General features: G+C 46.3%; 2 protein-coding genes across 14 annotated transcripts in view; one reads left to right on the top strand and one right to left on the bottom strand.

The window, feature by feature from the left end:
* The first annotated feature begins 2,091 nt into the window (after positions 1 to 2,091).
* Positions 2,092 to 9,424, top strand: ARL6IP4 (ARF like GTPase 6 interacting protein 4). 2 transcript variants are annotated; one of them, XR_014559114.1, is made up of 6 exons: positions 2,092 to 2,529; positions 3,745 to 3,959; positions 4,722 to 5,079; positions 5,377 to 5,494; positions 6,494 to 6,563; positions 7,124 to 7,191. XR_014559114.1 is itself a non-coding variant. In XM_083717671.1 (6 exons), exons 2-6 carry the CDS (start codon positions 3,758 to 3,760, stop codon positions 7,178 to 7,180), a joined length of 783 nt encoding a protein of 260 aa, XP_083573797.1. In that variant the 5' UTR covers positions 2,103 to 2,529; positions 3,745 to 3,757; the 3' UTR covers positions 7,181 to 9,424. The 2 variants fall into 2 exon arrangements, 1 of the variants encoding a protein (XP_083573797.1); XM_083717671.1 differs by having other exon boundaries at positions 2,103 to 2,529; positions 4,722 to 5,057; positions 7,124 to 9,424.
* A 1,347-nt stretch (positions 9,425 to 10,771) lies between these two features.
* Positions 10,772 to 18,397, bottom strand: part of PITPNM2 (phosphatidylinositol transfer protein membrane associated 2) — a 205,865-nt gene continuing 198,239 nt past the window's right edge. For all 12 annotated transcript variants that reach the window (XM_083716884.1, XM_083716878.1, XM_083716882.1 and 9 more), the window contains 2 exons: positions 18,023 to 18,151; positions 10,772 to 16,355 (listed from right to left, as the gene is read on the bottom strand). In XM_083716884.1, the coding sequence (XP_083573010.1) occupies positions 16,008 to 16,355; positions 18,023 to 18,151 (477 nt within the window). In that variant the 3' untranslated portion in view covers positions 10,772 to 16,007. The remainder of the gene's footprint in view (positions 16,356 to 18,022; positions 18,152 to 18,397) is intronic.

Below are 18,397 nucleotides of genomic sequence, written 5' to 3'. Positions count from 1 at the left end.
CAGCGATGTCACGCTGGCCACGTGACCCGGAAGTGTCTCCGGACAGCGCTGGCCCCTGGCCTCTTGAGTGAGATGGGCGCACAACCCCAGAGTCTGTCAAGACTGGCCCGTACGGGCAGGGGTACCTTTACCTTTACCTTTATTCTGTCAAAATCACATCTGGCCATTACAGTGGTGTAAAATAAAGGGTGTAGGAAATGAAATGATTGTTGCCTTTTCATTGTTTAAGGATGTTTTGTTAAGACTTTTGATTCAACACACTTATTTCAATATACAGTTGTACCTTGGTTTTCGAACTTAATACGTTCCGGAAGTCCGTTCTTAAACCAAAGCGTTCTTAAACCAAGACGTGCTTTCCCATAGCAGCAGGGGACTCAATTGACAAATGGAACACACTCAACAGGAAGCGAAACATGTTCTGCATGCAAGGCAAAGTTCACAAACCAAAACACCTACTTCCGGGTTTGCAGCGTTCTTAATCCAAGTTGTTCATAAACAAAGCTGTTCTTAAACCAAGGAACCACTATATAAGCGTCAACAGACTGACCTTTTAAATAGGAAGCTACTCTTTATGTTTCTAAGCAATTTTTTTACCTTTCAGTTAATTCACCAATTTTATAATTTTATAATGGCTCTTTGTACCATTAAATAATGCCTTACAGTGGTACCTTGGTTTACGAACTTAATCCGTTCTGCAGTCTGGTCTTAAACCAAAGTAGTCTTAAAACCAAGGCATGCTTTCCCATAGAAAGTAAGGGAAAACGGATTAATCCGTTCCAGACGATGAAAAACAACCCCTAAAACAGCAATTTTACATAAATTTTACTATCTAACGAGACCATTGATCCATAAAATGACAGCAATAGACCAGGCTGCAATCTACTACCCAGTATATAAACCCTTACCCTGCCCATGCCATCCTGTGAGGGAATGCCGGGGCTGTCACTTCTTGTTAGCGAAGCTCAGATGCTGACAGGAGGAGAAGAAGCAGGCATAGGGAGAGAACCGTTGGCAGCGGTAGGCAGAGAGGAGGGGGAGAGCAGCTGTAATCTGAACTCGTTAAGCAAGGGGGGGGGAACCAAGGTGCCAACAAAATTCTGTTTTATTTTTTAGATATGCTAGAAAGACCAAAGCAGGTTGCAAAGAATTTCATCTTATTTTTTAAGTAACAGCAACACTCCTGAATCGCCCTCCCTCTCTGCAGCAGCTGGAGAGATAATCCTAACATACAATAAGTCATATAAAACTTGTCAATAAATAATAGTCAATTATATTTTTTGTCCAGCTCTATTCTGTCAAAATCACATCTGGCCATTATATTTGTAGGCAAATCCCCATGACAATTGCTAATATGGCTGTTTTCAACAATAATACGGAGTTCTTTCACCAACCCACTGGGGTACAGATTGACATGCATGGAAGTTATAGCATATTTTCATTAAAGTCAAGGGTAAGATAATAGTGGTACAGAATATAAATTCTATTTTGTTGCGTTTTGTGCGGAAGAAATAAGAAAACTGAAGAAGTAGGACCCAAATATTCACTGTTCGTATAAGAGCTGGACTAATTAAAGGTTGCAATCCTATATACACTTTCCTGGGAGGAAGCCCTATTGAACTCAATAGTAGACATACTGTACCTTAGAGTGTACTGTACAAAATCATTATAGTAAAGCCTTGTGGTTAAGAGTGTTAAACAGAGATGGGGCAGGTTTTGTTTTGTTTGCTTATTTAGCGTTCAAATCCAGGCTTGAACCGCTACTGACTCAAGTCTGCTGCCAGATTCTGGGCTATGCTCAGCCTAACCTACCTTACAGTATTGCTGTGAGGATAAAAAATGTGTTGCCTTGAGTTCTGTGATGAAAAGGTGGGATAAAAATGTAATAAGTAACTACTAAATGCATGTTTTGCCAATTGTTAAAAATATGGATTACACTGCTGCATTTTTAGTAATATTTATTTTAAAAGATGCACGCTCCACCTTCTGATTTAAACTGATCCCACAAAGTGGTTTACCATTTTATTTTATTTTTTGCTTCTTTTTATGATTATTGTTCTTGAACGCCACTTTGGATATTTTTGAACACAGAAGGATATTTTTTCCCCTTAAAAATTGAAAGAAAGAAAACGGGGGTCCTCGCTCTTTGCCTCCGCTTCCCCCGATTTTTTTTGCTTGCAGGGATCCCCCCGGGCCACTCGGCCCCCTCCAGATGTTGGCCTGACCTCCCGCCACTCGCTCCCGGGGCCGATGGGAGCAGGAGCCCAACAACCCAGCGCCGCTTCGGGTACGGGGTTTTCGGGAGGCTGGGAACCAAGATGCTCGGCCTCAGTGTTCCCCGCCGGACACTTCATGGCGACGGACGAGGCGCAGACAGGAAGTGGCCGAGGAAACTCGAAAGAGGTGCTGGGGGCCCCGCTCGGTTTCCGGGGCTGCGGAGGCGCAGCCCAGCCCTAGAAGCCCAGCCTCTGCAACGACGCTTCTCCGCGCGCCGCGCCGTGTTCCCTCGGGGCGAGGCCCAGACCCGGCTCGGTGAGTCCGGCGGGACGGGGCGAAATTGGTTCCGCAAAGATCTTGCGAGTAGGCACTCAGTGCGCATGCGCCTTGGCTGCCTGACGGAGCCCTTATCTGGCAGGCGGCGGGGCGGGGCTTAGAAAGAGGGCGGGGGAGACGGAGCGCCGGGATTGGGTGGAAAGGCTTTGAAGGACAGCAGAAACCGCGCGGGTTTTCTTAAAGGGTCCACGCGCGGCTGGGTGTTAAAGGGGCCGAAGTGTGCGCGCGCGCAGATATGTAGATGCACGAATTGTACAGAGCAACGTTGACGCAGATTTGTGTTCCCAGAGTGGCTTATTATTATTATTAAGATTTGTTAGTCACTTAATTTTGCCCAAGGCAGCCCAAAGCGACTTACAAAGTAGTAGGGAATAAAAAGTACAGTTATAATGAAGAAGAAGAAGATCAGGCAAACAAACGACAAACTGAAACGGCAACAGCCAGTTTAAAGAAGACAATAAAATCAAACTGCTCTTGAGTTACGAAAAAGAGGGTTGTGCACTAGAAATTATCCAAAGCTAATGATGAATGAATTATTGTGGTTATTTTATTTTTACATTTCCTCTAGTCAACTGAGGGGAGAAGTTGTTGCCCTGAGAGAAACAGCCCTGGCTGCTGAGCTCCAAGGCCGCTTTGATATAAGGAAGGTTGCCAAGCTTGAAAAACAAAAAAAACTGACCCCCATTGTGGCACATGAAAGGCTAGCAAAGATATCGTGTTGAGATGTAGGGCAGGGATGTGGCCCTCCAGTTGTTGTTGGACACCAGCTCCCATCAGCCCCAGCCGGCGTGGTCAGGGATGGTGGGAGTTGTAGTCTAGGAGCTTCAGGAGGGTCACAGCCTCTCCCTCCTTTCATTTTAAAGAATGAACCACTTGGCATAGAATTAACCTATAGAACTTTCAGGGCCTTGCAGTAACCTGTGGCCCCAGTGGCTAAGGAAGGATTAGATGACCACATGCCGTGGCTTCCCATCTGAATAGGCCAAAGTGCAGTCCTTGGCTCTGACTAGCAACATGGATGGGATGCTGCTATTTTGCAAACCTTGCAAGATCAAATTTCCCTAACCATGACCTTTCTGAATGGACATTTACTTCTGGCTGGTTTGAAACTTGAGTAAGACTGAGTGTGATCTTCAAGGGCAGGATGGTCCATAGGTAGCCAAGCAAGTAAAGAGATCTCCTTGTTTGGAACAGACCTGAGAGTAGGATGGCTCACAGCCAGGCGAGGAAAAGGTTTCGGAGCAGGAGCCGTAGCGTCTCCCAGAGCAGGCGAGATGTGGAGGAGGAGGAGAAGAAAAGGAGGAAGAGCAGCAGAGAATCCCAGGGGAGGATGAGGAGTTTGTCTCCTGCCAGCAAAAGAGGATCTGAGCCCCCAGGGGTCCGGATGGGCTCAGCCTCCAGCAAAGAAGGTAAGGATGTGGGAGAGGGTGTCAGCTGCTTCTGAAGCAATGGCCTAAGAAATGCAGAACTCCGATCTCTCAATGGGGTAGCATTTGCCTGTGTTGGCCAGTAGTGCAGTTTCCTGGGGGAGCTATTGTCACTTTCTGGTCATGGAGGCTGCTCCCCGCACCCTCCACCATGGTCCCCTTGTTTGCTTAGGATGAGACACTTGTGTAGAATGCAGCCTGCAGAGCAGAGTATTTCTCCTGTGGTTGTTGTTTTTTTTTAAATTATCACTGCTTTTGCTTTCATAGAACTTCCCACCAGAACCACAAGGGCTTGAAACTTTGCCTTCTTAAGCTTTGTCCCTCAAGCAAGCGATGGCTGCACACTGACAGCTGCCTTTTGTAACATCCAGGTGTGTCTTAAAATCAGTGCCTCTGATTATATCATTTGTTGGGCACTGACTTCAGAGCCACATCTATGTATGCAGCAGATTCAAACCATACTAATGGGTTAGAAATATGTCCTGGCTGCCCCAACCCCAGGCAAAGAATCCCATGGAGACACTAGACTAGTTGCCTCCCCAACCCCAGTTACAACACCTAGGTTATTCTTGGAGGTGAAGCCACAGCAATTAAGCCAATCAACAAGTTCCAGTTGTGGGTTCTGTCCAGGGCTGGAAAAGAGAATTCCCTCAGTTTTTTTTCTCCCTTTGGGTAACAGTTCTGGTGATGTATTGCAACATGATAGATATTCCCTGGTGACTTCTGATTGATGCTGGGTTCCAGTGAAAAAGAAGAAGAAGAAGGAGAAGAAGAAGAAAAGGAGAAGAGGCAGCAGCAGCAGCTCCTCCTCTGAGACCAGCTCCTTATCTTCAGGATCGTCGTCCTCTTCCGATTCCTCTCCAGATGTGTCAGGTGACGATGAATCCAACCGCAAAAGGAGGAAGCAGAGTAAGAAGAAGCTAAGCAAAGAGAAAGATAAAAAGCAAAAGAAGAAGAGGAAGAGGAAAACCAAGAAGAAAGCAAAGAATAAATCAAAGGGGAGGGAGAAAGAGGGGGAGGCACTCCCTGGCCCTTCCCTGGACCAGTGGCAGAAAGAGACCCTGGGAGACTCCGGGCCAGGTAAGATCCTCCCCCAGGCAAGGTAGGATTGGAAAACAAGAACAACACTCTTGGTTAATGAGTGGCAAAATGAATGTTGCCGTTTTGCAATGGTGACCTTAATTAGATCCATTTTCTGTAAGTTTGTTTATTACTAGATGGATTTTAAAAAAATCATTACTAAGCTATTTGTACTTTTAACTGATAGTGCAGTGATTTTTTAACACACTGGAGGAGCCTTTTTTCTGTGGGATTGAACAACAAAAATGCTCTCCCTACCAGTGGTAATGCCAGAGCTATTGGTGAGACCACTGTTTTCTGACTTGGGTCTGCCTCTCAGCCCTGACAGACGAGCAGAAATCCCGCATCCAAGCAATGAAGCCCATGACGAAAGAGGAGTGGGACGCTCGGCAGAGTGTGATAAGGAGAGTCGTTGACCCTGAAACAGGAAGAACAAGGTGTGTTTGGGGGGGGATGTCACTAGAAGATCGTCACTAAGTTAAATTTATGTAGACCCTCTGGGTTTTCTCTCCTGTATCTGCATTTTCCTCTGAAACGACCACATAGTTCAGTTTCTTTACAGAACTCTTTCTATTTTCTGTTCTTAAGTTCCTTCATTAGCAGTTTATTTTTGCAAATGCTGACCCCGATTAATAGTATCATTTTAAAAGCACCACGCACAGAGCTTTTACACTTTCTTTTATTTTCCCCTTGCAACATCACCATGTGCTCAGTCACTGTTGTTCCCATCTTACAAATGGGGAACTGGACTGTGATAAGCGAGTGGGCACAACAAGCCATGTTCTTCAGCTTACGAACCTTTTCTTCCTAAACTTAAAAGCCCCTAATGTAGGGAAGGTGCTCCAAACATGCGGTCATGTTGTGTCCCCTTTTCTGCACCGTTCACAGGATCCCTTTGCGGTTTGGTCCAAGTGTGGCTGCGCCATAGACAGGGAGAAGTGCATCATGAAACTGGTAGCTGTGGATTGTATACAGCCTTAGTCATACACAGAGAAGACCATTTGAAATGTGACAGTTATGGTTCTTCTCTGAGTAGAACTTCATTGAATACAGCCCTGCTTTTAATCCTACCCCTCATAAGCTCCAGCTTGGAATTTGCTTTTTCTGTTGCAGCTGAGTTGGCATTCTTTGTGGCTGGCCCCATTGCAGCAAGGCGATCCCTACATTCTCACATTCTTAACTATGGGAGGCAGCTTCATACTGGCCAGACCACTGGTCCTCTTGGCCCAGGATTGTCTACACTGACTGGCAGAGGCTCTCCAGTGTTTGGGGCACAGGACATTCCCATCCCTTCCTGGAGATGTAGTTGGGGGTTGAGTCACGGACCTTCTGCATGCAAAGCAGGGAGCGATGGCCCCTCTGTTGATAGGAAGGGCATATAGACATCTACTGTTGGTGCAAGTTGGCCAGGACTACAATCTGAGTTTCAATTCCAGACTTATTAAAGGTGATGGCGAGGTCCTTGAGGAGATCGTTACTAAGGAGAGGCATAAAGAAATTAACAAGGTATGTGGCTGTTTATTATTGCAAAATCTAACGGATGTAATCTGGCAACTGTAGACTTGAGTATTTAGAGGACAAGGCTGGGCTTTGTAGGCTGGGTTTTGTTTATAACTGTTCAGTGGCTTATTAATTCCCCTAAAGTGGTTCCACCGACTTCAGTGTCATAGAATCATAGAACTGTAGAGTTGGGAGGGATCCTGAGGGTTATCTAGCCCAACCCCCTGCAATGCAAGAATCTCCACATGCAGTCCCCCATCCAATTTGAAACCATACCAGACCCTGCTTAGCTTTGGAAATATGCTAGCAGTTTTATTGCTAAAAGAGAGAATAAGCTGACATTTGGGTTGCTGAGACTTTCCCATGTAGGTCCTCTTTGCCTTTGTTTCCATCAGTTTGTAGATCAAGACTTTTTCATATCCTAGATGAGAACTTCCTTCCTTCCTTCGAAGCCTGCAGAGTGTGGGGACATTGATGCTGTTCCCCTTAAAAGAATAGAACTTCAGAAATTGCACCAAAGACTGATACGATTTGCAGACCTTTAATGCATCTACTTTTGTTCACAGCAAGCCACGCGGGGAGATGGCCTTTCCTTCCAGGCGAGGACGGGGATGCTGCAGTGATAACAGGATGGTCTTCAGAGACGGTTTTATTCCCAGCTGCAGAAGCTTTGCCGAAACCAGGCACTGCACTCCCCACACCCAACACCCGTCCCCATGGAATTTGCATGCCAGTGCCATCAGGACTGAGAACTGCTGGGGCAGGAAGATGCCCAGATTCATCAGCTCCTAGTACAAACCCTTCTGTTTTGCAGTTCTCCCCTGTGAGGCTCTCCAGTTGCTGCCTCCAGCTTGTTTCCTCATCAAGGCACCTCCCTTAGCAGTGAAAATAATTATCCCAAAGCAAAAGGGAAGTGAGCAAAAACAGAAGACCCGGGTCACGGGAAAGGAAGCGACGGAAGTCTGACAACAAATGCTGTGGAGATCTCTTACCGCTCTGCCTGCCTCCAAGGCAGATGGACCAAGTGCAAAGTGGGCTGGAGGCTTCTGGTTGTGATCCTGCTTGCCTCTATCCTGTGTGGAAGGGGACTTTTTTCTAAAGCTCAGCCCAGCTACTTCCCAGCTGGCTTCATGGTGTCCAGGCTCTGAAACCTCAACATCAAGGGGCGAGGAAGCAGCTAGTGTGCATCTCTAAATCCGCTGTCCTAAGAAGGCAGTAGGAGGAGCACCAGCAGCTGCAACCTACCTCCTCCTGCTCAAGGCTGAGGGAGTTTCATGCTCTTGGGTTCTGCTGGGAAGAGTTAGAGCAGGGTAAGGGCATGCAGTTCTCACACAGGCCCCACCTCTAGCATCTCTGGCTGAGCAGCATCTGCTCAGGTGTGGGGCTTGGCAAGGTGGCTGGTCAGCCATGTTCTGCTGCTACCTCACCTTTTCTTGTGCTCTAGCCTGACACACCGCAGCCTCTGCTTAAGGGCAGAAGGGCAACTTAGTGGCGAGATCTGGATTGCACTTCAGGCTGTTCTGGTTTCCAACTTCACACTTACACCTCCCTAATACAGGAACAGGAATGCATTGAGGCTTCCTTAACAGGTCCACATGGTAACACTTTTCTGCTGCAGCGTTAGCTAGATAGGATGCATTAAGCTCTGGATTCTGAAAAGTGCTGACACCTGCTGTGTTCACGGGAAATTCAAAGCCTTGACCCTTTAAGGGTGCCACACAATTTGCTTCCTTGCTAGAGGGCCCTTGTGTGTCCTTGTGCCAACAGCTATGCAATTGGCAAGCATGTCATCCTTTCAGGAGCGACTCTGTCCATGCTGCTTTGCTCTGTTTCCAGGCTCCATTTGGGCAGATTATATATCTCTGTATGCCAGGGGTAGCCAAATGCTTTTGGCCCGAGTGCCAAACATTGCCAATCCTCTGAGGGTTGCATGCCTGTGACACACTACACACACAATCACACAGGTACACAAAACATCTCCATCACTATGATGGTTATTTCCTTAATGAAGCACTGGGCTAGGTGGAGAGGTTTAAATCTCTGTTCTCAGGGCAACACTGTGGTAGGATTGTTGCAGAGGTTTAAAGTGTGCATGTTACTGGCACAAGTAATTGATTAAGGGGGGGGGGCACGAGAGAGGCTACAATGCCAAAAATGTCCGGGGGGGTGGGGCAGGAGGAGAAGCCTGCTGATTCTGCCAGCAACCCTTAGAGCAACAGTGTCATTGCTGGGGTGCTAGACCTCACACCCACCCCTTTCCTTAGAGGTATGGTAAGGGAACTGATAAGCAGGTCTCCTGAGACAAGATGGTGTAGGAGCTGGATGTGGTTGTTTGCTCACCAACTTTTGGTAATCAAACAAACGTTAGTCAGGCATGTTTGTGTGAAACTCATTCTAATTATATCCTGTTAATTATTTACCCAGTGCTGAACAATAATTCACACTTTGGCCTTATTCCTCCAAAGAAGAGCCAAGCCAATGGATTGTTGCTTTAACTCTTTTTCATCAAAACTAACAGAACGATTAAAAAAATGATTCTTTACCTGGATTGTGCCCTTTAAGGGTGTGGTCTTTGTTTTGCAAAATCACAGCACTCCTATTTAACCGGTAGCATCCAGGTTTGTCCAGGTAATAAATGTCATGTCATCAACTTACACAGGCTTGCTGATGCAGGTAATACCAGGCCTGTTCATTATAACAGCCTTCCCCATCTTGTCTGTTTTAGGGTATCATCTGTTTATTATGGTTTTGTGCTGTTCTGGGAACAGGGTTGTTCCACTGAACCAAGAAGAACTGCCGACTCAGCCACATGTAACTAAAGTCATGCACATAAGACCGAATAAAGCTTTCCTGCTTTGCTTCAGCGATTCAGAGTGGGGTATAAATGCATCCATATTGCACATACTGCATAACAGCTCCGTAAAATAGGTAGTGCTGAGAAGTTGGGACTCGCCCAAGCCAGCTTCTGAACCTCCTGACTGAAAGGGGGATTTGTACCTGAGATGCTTCCTCTGACCTGCTCTTTCTCCTCCCTGACAAGTGGGGACACCAGAGAACTGGACCAATTCATACTTGGCAGACTGATAAACAGATTGGATTGCCGTTATAATTTTTGCACTTCTCCATTTTTTTTCAATACTGCTCTGTGCTCAAAAAGCATATAAAATTTCTATTTTAGGTTAAAATATGCAGTGCAATACAAAATGCTCATTTTAGGATAAATGTGCAGCACAGTTGTGTTTTTGCTTATGGAAACAAGACAGAACCGACTTATTAATGAACATCTGCTAACCTGACACTGGGCAGAAATAGACTGATCCCTACTGACAAGCAGCTCTAATTTAAATGCATTTCAAGCTTTCTCCATGGCATACTAGTTGGATGTTGTATGAATATCTTGCAGGGCACCAAAATACTAATGTAACTCTTAGCCATAATAGCTTAGTGCAGGAATGATGATGAACTTCAGGTCTGGAGGCTAAATATGAGTCCAGGTCTCATCAACTGGCCCTCAGAAATTGAGCCAGGCCACACACACTGCATCTTCAGGCCATTCCTCTCCTCAGTGGTCCTGCTTTGCCCCCTGAATATTTATGTTGCTATCACATTTATATCTCACTTTCTCCAAGGAAGTCAGGATGGTGTACATGGTCCTCCAGCTCTGCATCTGAACTCCACAACAGCCCTGTGAGGTAGGTTAGGCTGAGAGGCAGTGACTGGCCTAAGGTCACCTGGTGAGCTTCATAACTCAGTGGTGATGTGAACCCTGATTTTCCCAAGGCCTGATGCCTTAGAACACTGGAAATCTCTCTTGCCTGTTTGGAGGAGAGATAGGGGTGTTATGGGTATGTAGAAACAAATGTATAAAGGTAAAATTCATATGGCTCCACCCACTTTTGCATGTGGCCCTCAGAAGGTTGCTCAGAAGAGAATGTGGCTCCCAGGCTGGAAAAGGTTCCTTGCCCCTGGGCTTAATGTCATTGCTCTGTAGAGAGGCTCTTTGTGCCTTAGTATCTGGAGACAAACAACAAGAAGGGAAGCCCATTGCCATGGTGTCCCGATTGTGGATTTCCCCCGGAAATCTGGCTGTTATAAAGACAGAATGCTGGGATTTGGTCTGATGCTTCAGGGCTATTTTCTTGGGCTCTGAAAGCAAGTCGCTTTGAAGCTTTATGCCTTTTGTGGACTTTGCAAAGAAGCAGACACAGCAAGAGAGCCTTCCCGTTTCTTTTAATTGGTGTTAACGTACAAGGGATAACCATATACAAAGCACAACCAGGTGGCAGGACGAGGCGGCAGGACCAGCAAGGAAGAGGGTGGTCCTCGCATACAAGAGCAAGGAGACAGACAGGATCATGCAGACACAAACGCAGGTAGCTGGACTCTGGGCTGATTTGCCCTTGTGACCTTTCCATAGGGAACGTTCTTGGAGTGCTGCCCCTCCAGCCGAATCTTTGAGAAGCCTGCCCTCCGCCCACCATTCAACAGAATGAACATTGTTGAATACAGAGCAACAGTCAGGGAGGAGAAGGAAGTGTGGGGTGGGGTCTCAGTGATGAAGGAGAGGGAGACAAAACCGTAAGGCTTTTGGAACTAAGGAAAAACTGCAGCAATGGTGGTAAATACCTGAATGAGAGGGATGACTCCAGTAAAGCCCGGGATAAAACTGTCTCGGAGGAGGAGGGTTTTGTTTGTAACTGATGTCGCTCCCCACCCTGCCTTTGGCAGGCAACTTCCCTTCAGCTAGCTTTAAGATACAAAACGTTCATCAAAATTAAAGTTGGTTTGTCAAAAGATGTGAACAATCCGGCCCCAGTGCGAATTACAGGGAAGCTATCTTGTTTGGGAAGAATGTATACAACAGGTTGGGGCCTCTTTTTCCATCAAACCATTGATTGTTTTGTACATTTATATCCTAATTTTCTTTGAATGGAATTCTGGGTGGTATTTATGGGGTTCTTAGGTAGACTCCCTGCCATCTAGATCTGCTTCATTCCAGCAGGCTGGTGTTGTCAGTGCCCTTTTGTAATGTTTGGATATCTAAGGCTTCAATCCTAAACACACTTACCAGGGAGTAATGTAGAGCAAGGCCACAGAACACAATGGAAATTACATCTGGGTAATTATGTATAGGATTGTGTCATAGGAATGCCATATAGAACCTATGTGTGTGCTTTTGTTTCATTTGTTTTCTCAGACTGCAAACATTTTAGGAGCTTTCCAAAATTTAGCATGCTCTGGCAAACTTGGGGGTTGTGCAGAGGTAAGCTTTATTAAACTCCACACCCACCTTGGCTTTTCAGAGCATTAGGCTTTCCCCTGCCCATCTGCAGCCATATGGATGAGAAGCTTGCCTTTTTTGGCTTAAAAGAAATGAAAGTTTAGTCCCATGTGATGCCTTTAAACATTTTTAGCCAAGTTTAAACACTTCAGCACCAAATTACCCTGCAAAACTTTTCCCCAAACGCAAGGTCTGTTGATATGGAACATCTGAAAACAGTAAATTAAGTCTATGTTAAAAAATAGACCCAAACTCAGCAAAATTCTTGTTGTGTGCCAAGGCAGCTCCAGTTGTGCAGTGTGAATACATGATGTAAACCATACAGCACTGCATTATGCAAAGTTCCTTGGCTTATGGCAGGAGCATGGGGGAGATGGGGCCAGAGCACTTGATCTCATGGGAATTCTAAATGCCACCCAAACGCCAGGTTGCTAGTGCAAGCTCCTATAAATATTTGCAAGGGGGAGTTCCTGATCTCTTGACCACTCCTTTCCTCAAATATCACCCCAATATGTTCCCCTGTCTTTTAAAAGAGGAAACCACTTCAGAGTCCAAATTACTTGCAAAACATACTTCAAAGACAACAACAAACAGAAGTTATGTGATCCCAAGACAAAAAGTGCAAGTTTTACCTGTTCCTTGGCTGGCTGGGCCTTGCAGCTAAAAACATCTGGAAGGTCTCAGGTTGGGAAAGGCTGATCACCATACTGGCTGAGTTCTAGGCACGTCCAGGTGGCTCTAGTATACGCAATGTACTGAAACTGTTCTACCTGACCACTCATCCATTCACCGGGCTGAGAAGACTCTTGAGGGGCAAGTCTGCACACCTGAGGTTCCCACAGCAAGTTTTCCAGGGGCATTCCTACCTCCCCACTCCATTGAGCTGTCAGAAAGTGCCACAGAGACACAGCCTCATAATAGACACTTACTGGCCCTTAAGGTATAAACTGGATCTGGGGCACTGATCTCAAGGAAAGACAATCACTGAGGCTACAGCATTAAATACAGATGGCTTCAGATTCCACAAATCAGTCTTTGAATTTCCAACTGGGATGGCGAATGCTGCTCTCCAGATTCATTCCAGAGGGAGCCACACTACTTTTTAATGAAGCTATTGCTATTGTTTGTTTAATGCCAGAGTAGCAGGTTCAGCTTTCAACATCAAGGACAACACACGAGGGGTATACATACATAAGTCATGGACCAGAATGATGGCATCCTGGAGAGCTTAAAAAAATGAAAAAAGTCTTCAGCCATAATGTCACTTGCTTGCCACTCACTTAATTCAAAATTATTACAATCGCAAAGAAGGATGAAGAACCACCCCCATCCCCTCACACACACAAAACAACCACCTTGAAAAGAAACAGGGAGAATGGCTGGAAGAGAGGAGATGTCTGGCCAAGGGGTGGGGGTGTACACAGGAAGGACTGCCCCTCTTACGGATCATTTGTTTCAAATATGGATTGGTGAGAGGCAATGAGAAGATTTCTTTTAGCATCCTTGGACAGTTTGAACTTGGTCCATAAAACGCGTCTGTTGTAAATTATGCCTGAAAACAAGGGGGAGGGGAAGCTGGGTCTTGAAATGTTAACAAAACCTGAAGGTTTATTTCCCTCCAGACATAGGCTTTGTACATAAAATAAATTACTTTCACTGCATATATATATATATATATATATATATATATATATATATATATCTCACCCACTTCCTCCCCAACCCGTATCCAGGCATTTTACATTGTTTTTTTTCCCTTTACACTAGCTACTCTCACACACTCACACACACACTAAAAAGGAGCCACTGAACGTCTCAAAGTTTGAATAATGTACATGTCATGTCTTGACTGTTCAGGGGAGAGGCCCAAATCAATGAAACTCAAATCCAGATCGTGTGGCCGCCTAGTCTGTTTTTGCGATGATGGTCAGATGATACACTGAGCTAGCAAAGAGCTATAATGCAATCAATGTGGATTCTGCATGTCAAACACCCACCCACTCATTTTTTTAATGTATATTTGCAAAGAGCTAGGCTGAGGAGAAAGGGAAGTCAATAGTGATTGGGTTTTTTTTAAAAAAAAAAAAGTAGTAAAAACTCGCCAAGATTTTCTTGTTGACTTCATCTGAGACAAGAGGCTTATAATCTTGCAGTATGGCTCATCATCAACCATTTAAGAAATGTTGGGAGTTGCAAGCTTCATTTGAAAAGAGCAGCAGTTTCCATGGATAAATAAATGGATTTTACCCCTTTTGGACAATCACATTCATATGGATGGAGCACACCATTTTAAATTTGGTGTTGAAACCCATGTAGCAAAGTAGCTTTTTAAACGTCCGGGTGAGATGTTGAGCCTCGTGGCTTGGAAAGATGCTGTAATTCACAGTGCTGCCGAGTCTTGGTATTGAAAAGAAGAAACAATGAAAGAGATGTTGGTCTAGGGGGGGCGGAAATGTTTTACATATAAAGTGGAACACTGAACAAAGAAGCACACCTGTGCAAATATAAAAAATGCCAGAAGCTATAGGCAAGAAAGGGCAACCCCAACTCTTGGAGAACTAGTCCATTATCTCAGGCTAACCGTGTTCTGCAACAGCTGGAAACTGAATCTGCAGGGTGAGGTGGCATGATGGTGGCTAGGGAAATTTTGCAGACCCTTCCTTGTGGGCCTATGTTCCCTTGTGCAGTTTGCCCCCATTCTCAAGCAGCTACTATAAGGTGTAAACCAAGCATGTTCTTTAGAACTCGGGGCAGAGCTCGCAAATGTACTTCACAGAACTTTGCAGCAAACCCAAACCATCAAACCCGCAACTCCTGTACAGAGGGAAATTTAAGATATGTCTATCCTCTACTTTTAAAAATCGCATTCCCTTGGTTTGTACCTCTCAATTTGTTGCACTTGTTCTTTTTAAATCTCCTGACATTGTTGGTGGGGAAAAGCCCTGTGTGTGTGCATGTTTGCATTTGGGTAGATGCATCCTGGCTTAGCAACATTTGACTGTCATGCGCTATAAATAGGGAGGGTGTAGCTTCATAAAATAGTAATAGGCCTCCTTTCTAAAAATTATCAGTGCAAAACAAATAAAAACAATGAGGTTTTACAGTTGCATAACTATAGTTAAAAAGAAAAGCAAAATTTACATCCTCCGCTGAAAGCCATTGCAAAAGTTGGAAAGAAGGACGGACCCCCTTCTGGTCAAGAGGCAGAAGAGAAGTGGGCGGAGTGGGGAAGAATTTGGACTTTGCTTTTTTTAGGCTGAGCAAAAATAGCACTCTGCTATTTGTTTCCTAGACGCTTGAAACTAACTGTTGGTACTTTCCAAAAGTACAAAGTAGTAACTGGATAACTGCCCAACTTCTTTCACCCTGCCCCCTCCCTCACACACCAAGGAGCAGAAAGCAGCAGATAAAATCCTTTCTCTGCATTAGTATAATCCACCAGTTTCCAAAATCTGGTTTTTGTTTTCCCTCCTTTTTTAAGATGTTCACTTAAAAATAATCATAGGAAATTGTACCCAAATAAAACAAACTGCTAATTGGATCCCACCAAAGATGCCTTGAATTAGCCATTGCCAACATGACTTTGCTTCCTAGCAGAATAGGAGTGTGTTCTAAGCATCCTTTGCTTGTCTTGAACTCTTCCCTGTGTCCAACCCGAGTCTCTCCAGATTCCAGAAGTGGAGCAACTTATTTCAAAGCGGTGGCAGAATGCAGCTCCCTTCACTTCAGATAGCAGAACAAGCCCACAGTTGTGGCTCCCCCGCCTGACTCCTCCAGTTCTGCCCGCACATGGCACTGGGACGCTCCCGCCCTCCGTTGCATCTTTGACTGATGGCTAAGAAGCTGAGGAGGCACATATTTACAATCACCAAACCTGGGTAAGAAAGGGGGGGCAGGAAAAAGCTGCACCCAGAAGCTGCCAAAGTATTCACCTTCCCCTTCCTGATGCCCCTCTGCTTGAAAAGGCAGTTTTCTTGTTCCTCTTTGCACAGTGCTCTGCAAAAACCCAGTGCCTGTGTCTTTTGCATGGGGGGGGGGGGAACCAGTCTGTTATCGCCCCATAAAGTTATGACCGCCTCTCTGGCAATGAGTAGCACCATGTTTGCCCCACTACCCCACACCACAGGCCTTGGTTGTTTCACCTCTGCTGCTGCTGCCGTCTGGCTGCTCTACTTCTGCCCCAGGCCCCCCGGCTCCAGTCTAGAGGCTGTGCTCCGGCCCCAGCACCCTGTGGCAAGGCTCATGCTCCTCTGGCTGCGCTCCCTCTCCCTCTCCCGGTCACTCTCTGACTGACTCTGGGTTCGCTCCGGCCTGTAGCCACTGCTTCCGCTGGCTGCCGTGGCTGGCTGAGAGGAGATGGTGCGCAGCAAGTGGTTCCTCTTGCGCAGGAATTCCGTTTGGCCCGGGAGGCCAAAGCTGCCTTTCCGAAGAGCCATCCGGGTGGTGTTCTTGGCGGGGCGGGAGCGATGGGTGTATTCCAGCTGGGCCAGGTGGGCTGCGTATCCCTCGGTAATGAACTGCAAATTTAATTAAAATGAAAGCTTATTTTTGGAAGACATCTGCAGTCCAAAACTTCAGTCTGGTTTCATTGCCAAATGCAATTTCACAGCTGCCATTTCAGATGCTGCCAAGGCAACTGTTTACCAAGTGACAAATTTATCTCAGGTTGCCAGACCCAGAGAATAATCTGCCATACAGGATGTGGTTCTCACTGCTGAAGCGGGGTAAGTGGAATGTGTGCACCCCTCCATAAGCTGGTCATCTCTACCTTCCTGTCAAGTGTCAAGGAGAAGTCTCTCTGACACACTGGTTTAGAAATCAAGAAGCAGCCACAAAATTCTCCTCAGCAGCTGGCAAAACAATATAGGCAACCAACTTACTTGTATGTGCACCAGGATAAGTTATTCAGCAAAAAGCCATCTAAACGTCAACCCAAATAAGCAAATTTGCTAAACATATTAATGCTGTTTCTGCAATGGCCATTATTCATCTTTGATACACTTTGTGTATATATGAATTTTATTTAATATAATATATGTCTAAACTGTGTTTCATCAAATGGATTCCAAGGAAGTGTACAAGATCTGTGTACTCAGTTTTCTCCATCGCCTAAGCTTGGACCATGCTATTAAAAAACCCAAATCAAAAAATTTAAAAATCTCTTAAAGCACACTGGTAAATCTTGATAGTACAAATGTAACACTGATCCCCTGAAAATTTTGACTGAAATATGCTTCTGTTTTCAGAAAGGCACATAGCCAGGCAAGGCATAGGCAGGCTTGCTGCCTCTCCGCTATCCGATGACTTCCCATCTTGTTCCAGGCCTACTGGGCTACTTGCCTGCTTTTCCTGCGCATCCCCTGACTGGGTCCGCTTTTGTCTCTCCATAGATGAGGCAGATACCTTAGATGGAGTCAGCATTTGGTGCATTTAGCTCAGTATGGCTGACTGGCAGAGGCCCTCCAGGGTTTTAGGCAAGGGTCTCTCCCAGCCCCACATGAAGATGCTGGAGACTGAAGAAGCTGAGATTTTCTGTAAGCAGAGCAGATGCTCTACCTCTGAGCTACAGCCACTTCTGCAACTACCTCAGGAGATGCTTGGCTTTCTTCCCACCATTCCTCGCCAACAAAAATGGCACCATAAAGGCAAGATCTGTGCTAGTCTGCTGGTGCTCCAAAATGCCACCCTCCTCTACATCTTCTCTGGGTATCTCTTTGGAGCCACTTCTCATGAGCCCCACTGACACAGAAGTGGCATCAGAGGCATAGCTGGGGGGGGGGTCACGGGCACTTGGCCACCACACCACGGGGGCGGCACTGACCGTGGGGCCTGCAGCATGCCTGAGCCACACGTCCCCCCTGGGAGTGATGTGGTGGCTCAGGCGCCTGCAGGCTCCATGCTGCCCAAAACGGCAGGGTGCGGCTTGCGTATGCTCACCGCCTCTCCCTCAGCTGCCCTACAGCTGAGGGGGAGGCAGTGGGCAGACGCCTTGGAGGCTCCATGCAGCACGCCCTGCCCCGGCTTACCCTGCCCTGCCTCCAGGCACAGGAGCCACCCCAGGCGCCCGAGCGGCTAGCTACACCGCTGAGTGGCACAGCTGTAGGGCTTGGACAGGCTGCACCCCCAGCTTCATCACACAGGCACTTATATATCCCTTGTGAAAGGATATGAATTCTGAGGTTACCTGACAATGGTTCTGTAACTTCTTGGTTGGCCGCCCAACAATGTAGATCTGCATAGGCGGCAGGCTGATGGAGGTGTAGACCGAGACATCCTTGGTGGATCCATAGGCCGCATGGATCTTCATGTCGAGCTGCAGGGAGTGGGGCAAGAAAAGGCAAATCATTGGCAACTGGGAGGGAAATGTACCCTCTGGAACAGCACCAGACCCTTGGTTTTCACACAAAGATGTTGCAATGTAGCATCTTTTGCAGGATGCCTTGGGAAAAGGTTGTAATGTTAAGAGTAAGGATGGATTTGAGGAGAAGTGCTCGGGAAGGCCAACACCCTCCTTGAATGCTCAAATGCAGGACTGGCGTTCACAAGGTTCACCCTGATC

This window comes from Podarcis gaigeae (assembly GCF_964106915.1).
Source record: "Podarcis gaigeae genome assembly, chromosome: 16".
NCBI lineage: Eukaryota > Metazoa > Chordata > Lepidosauria > Squamata > Lacertidae > Podarcis > Podarcis gaigeae.
Note: the sequence above shows the minus strand (reverse complement) of the source record. Positions and strands in the feature narration are given on the sequence as shown.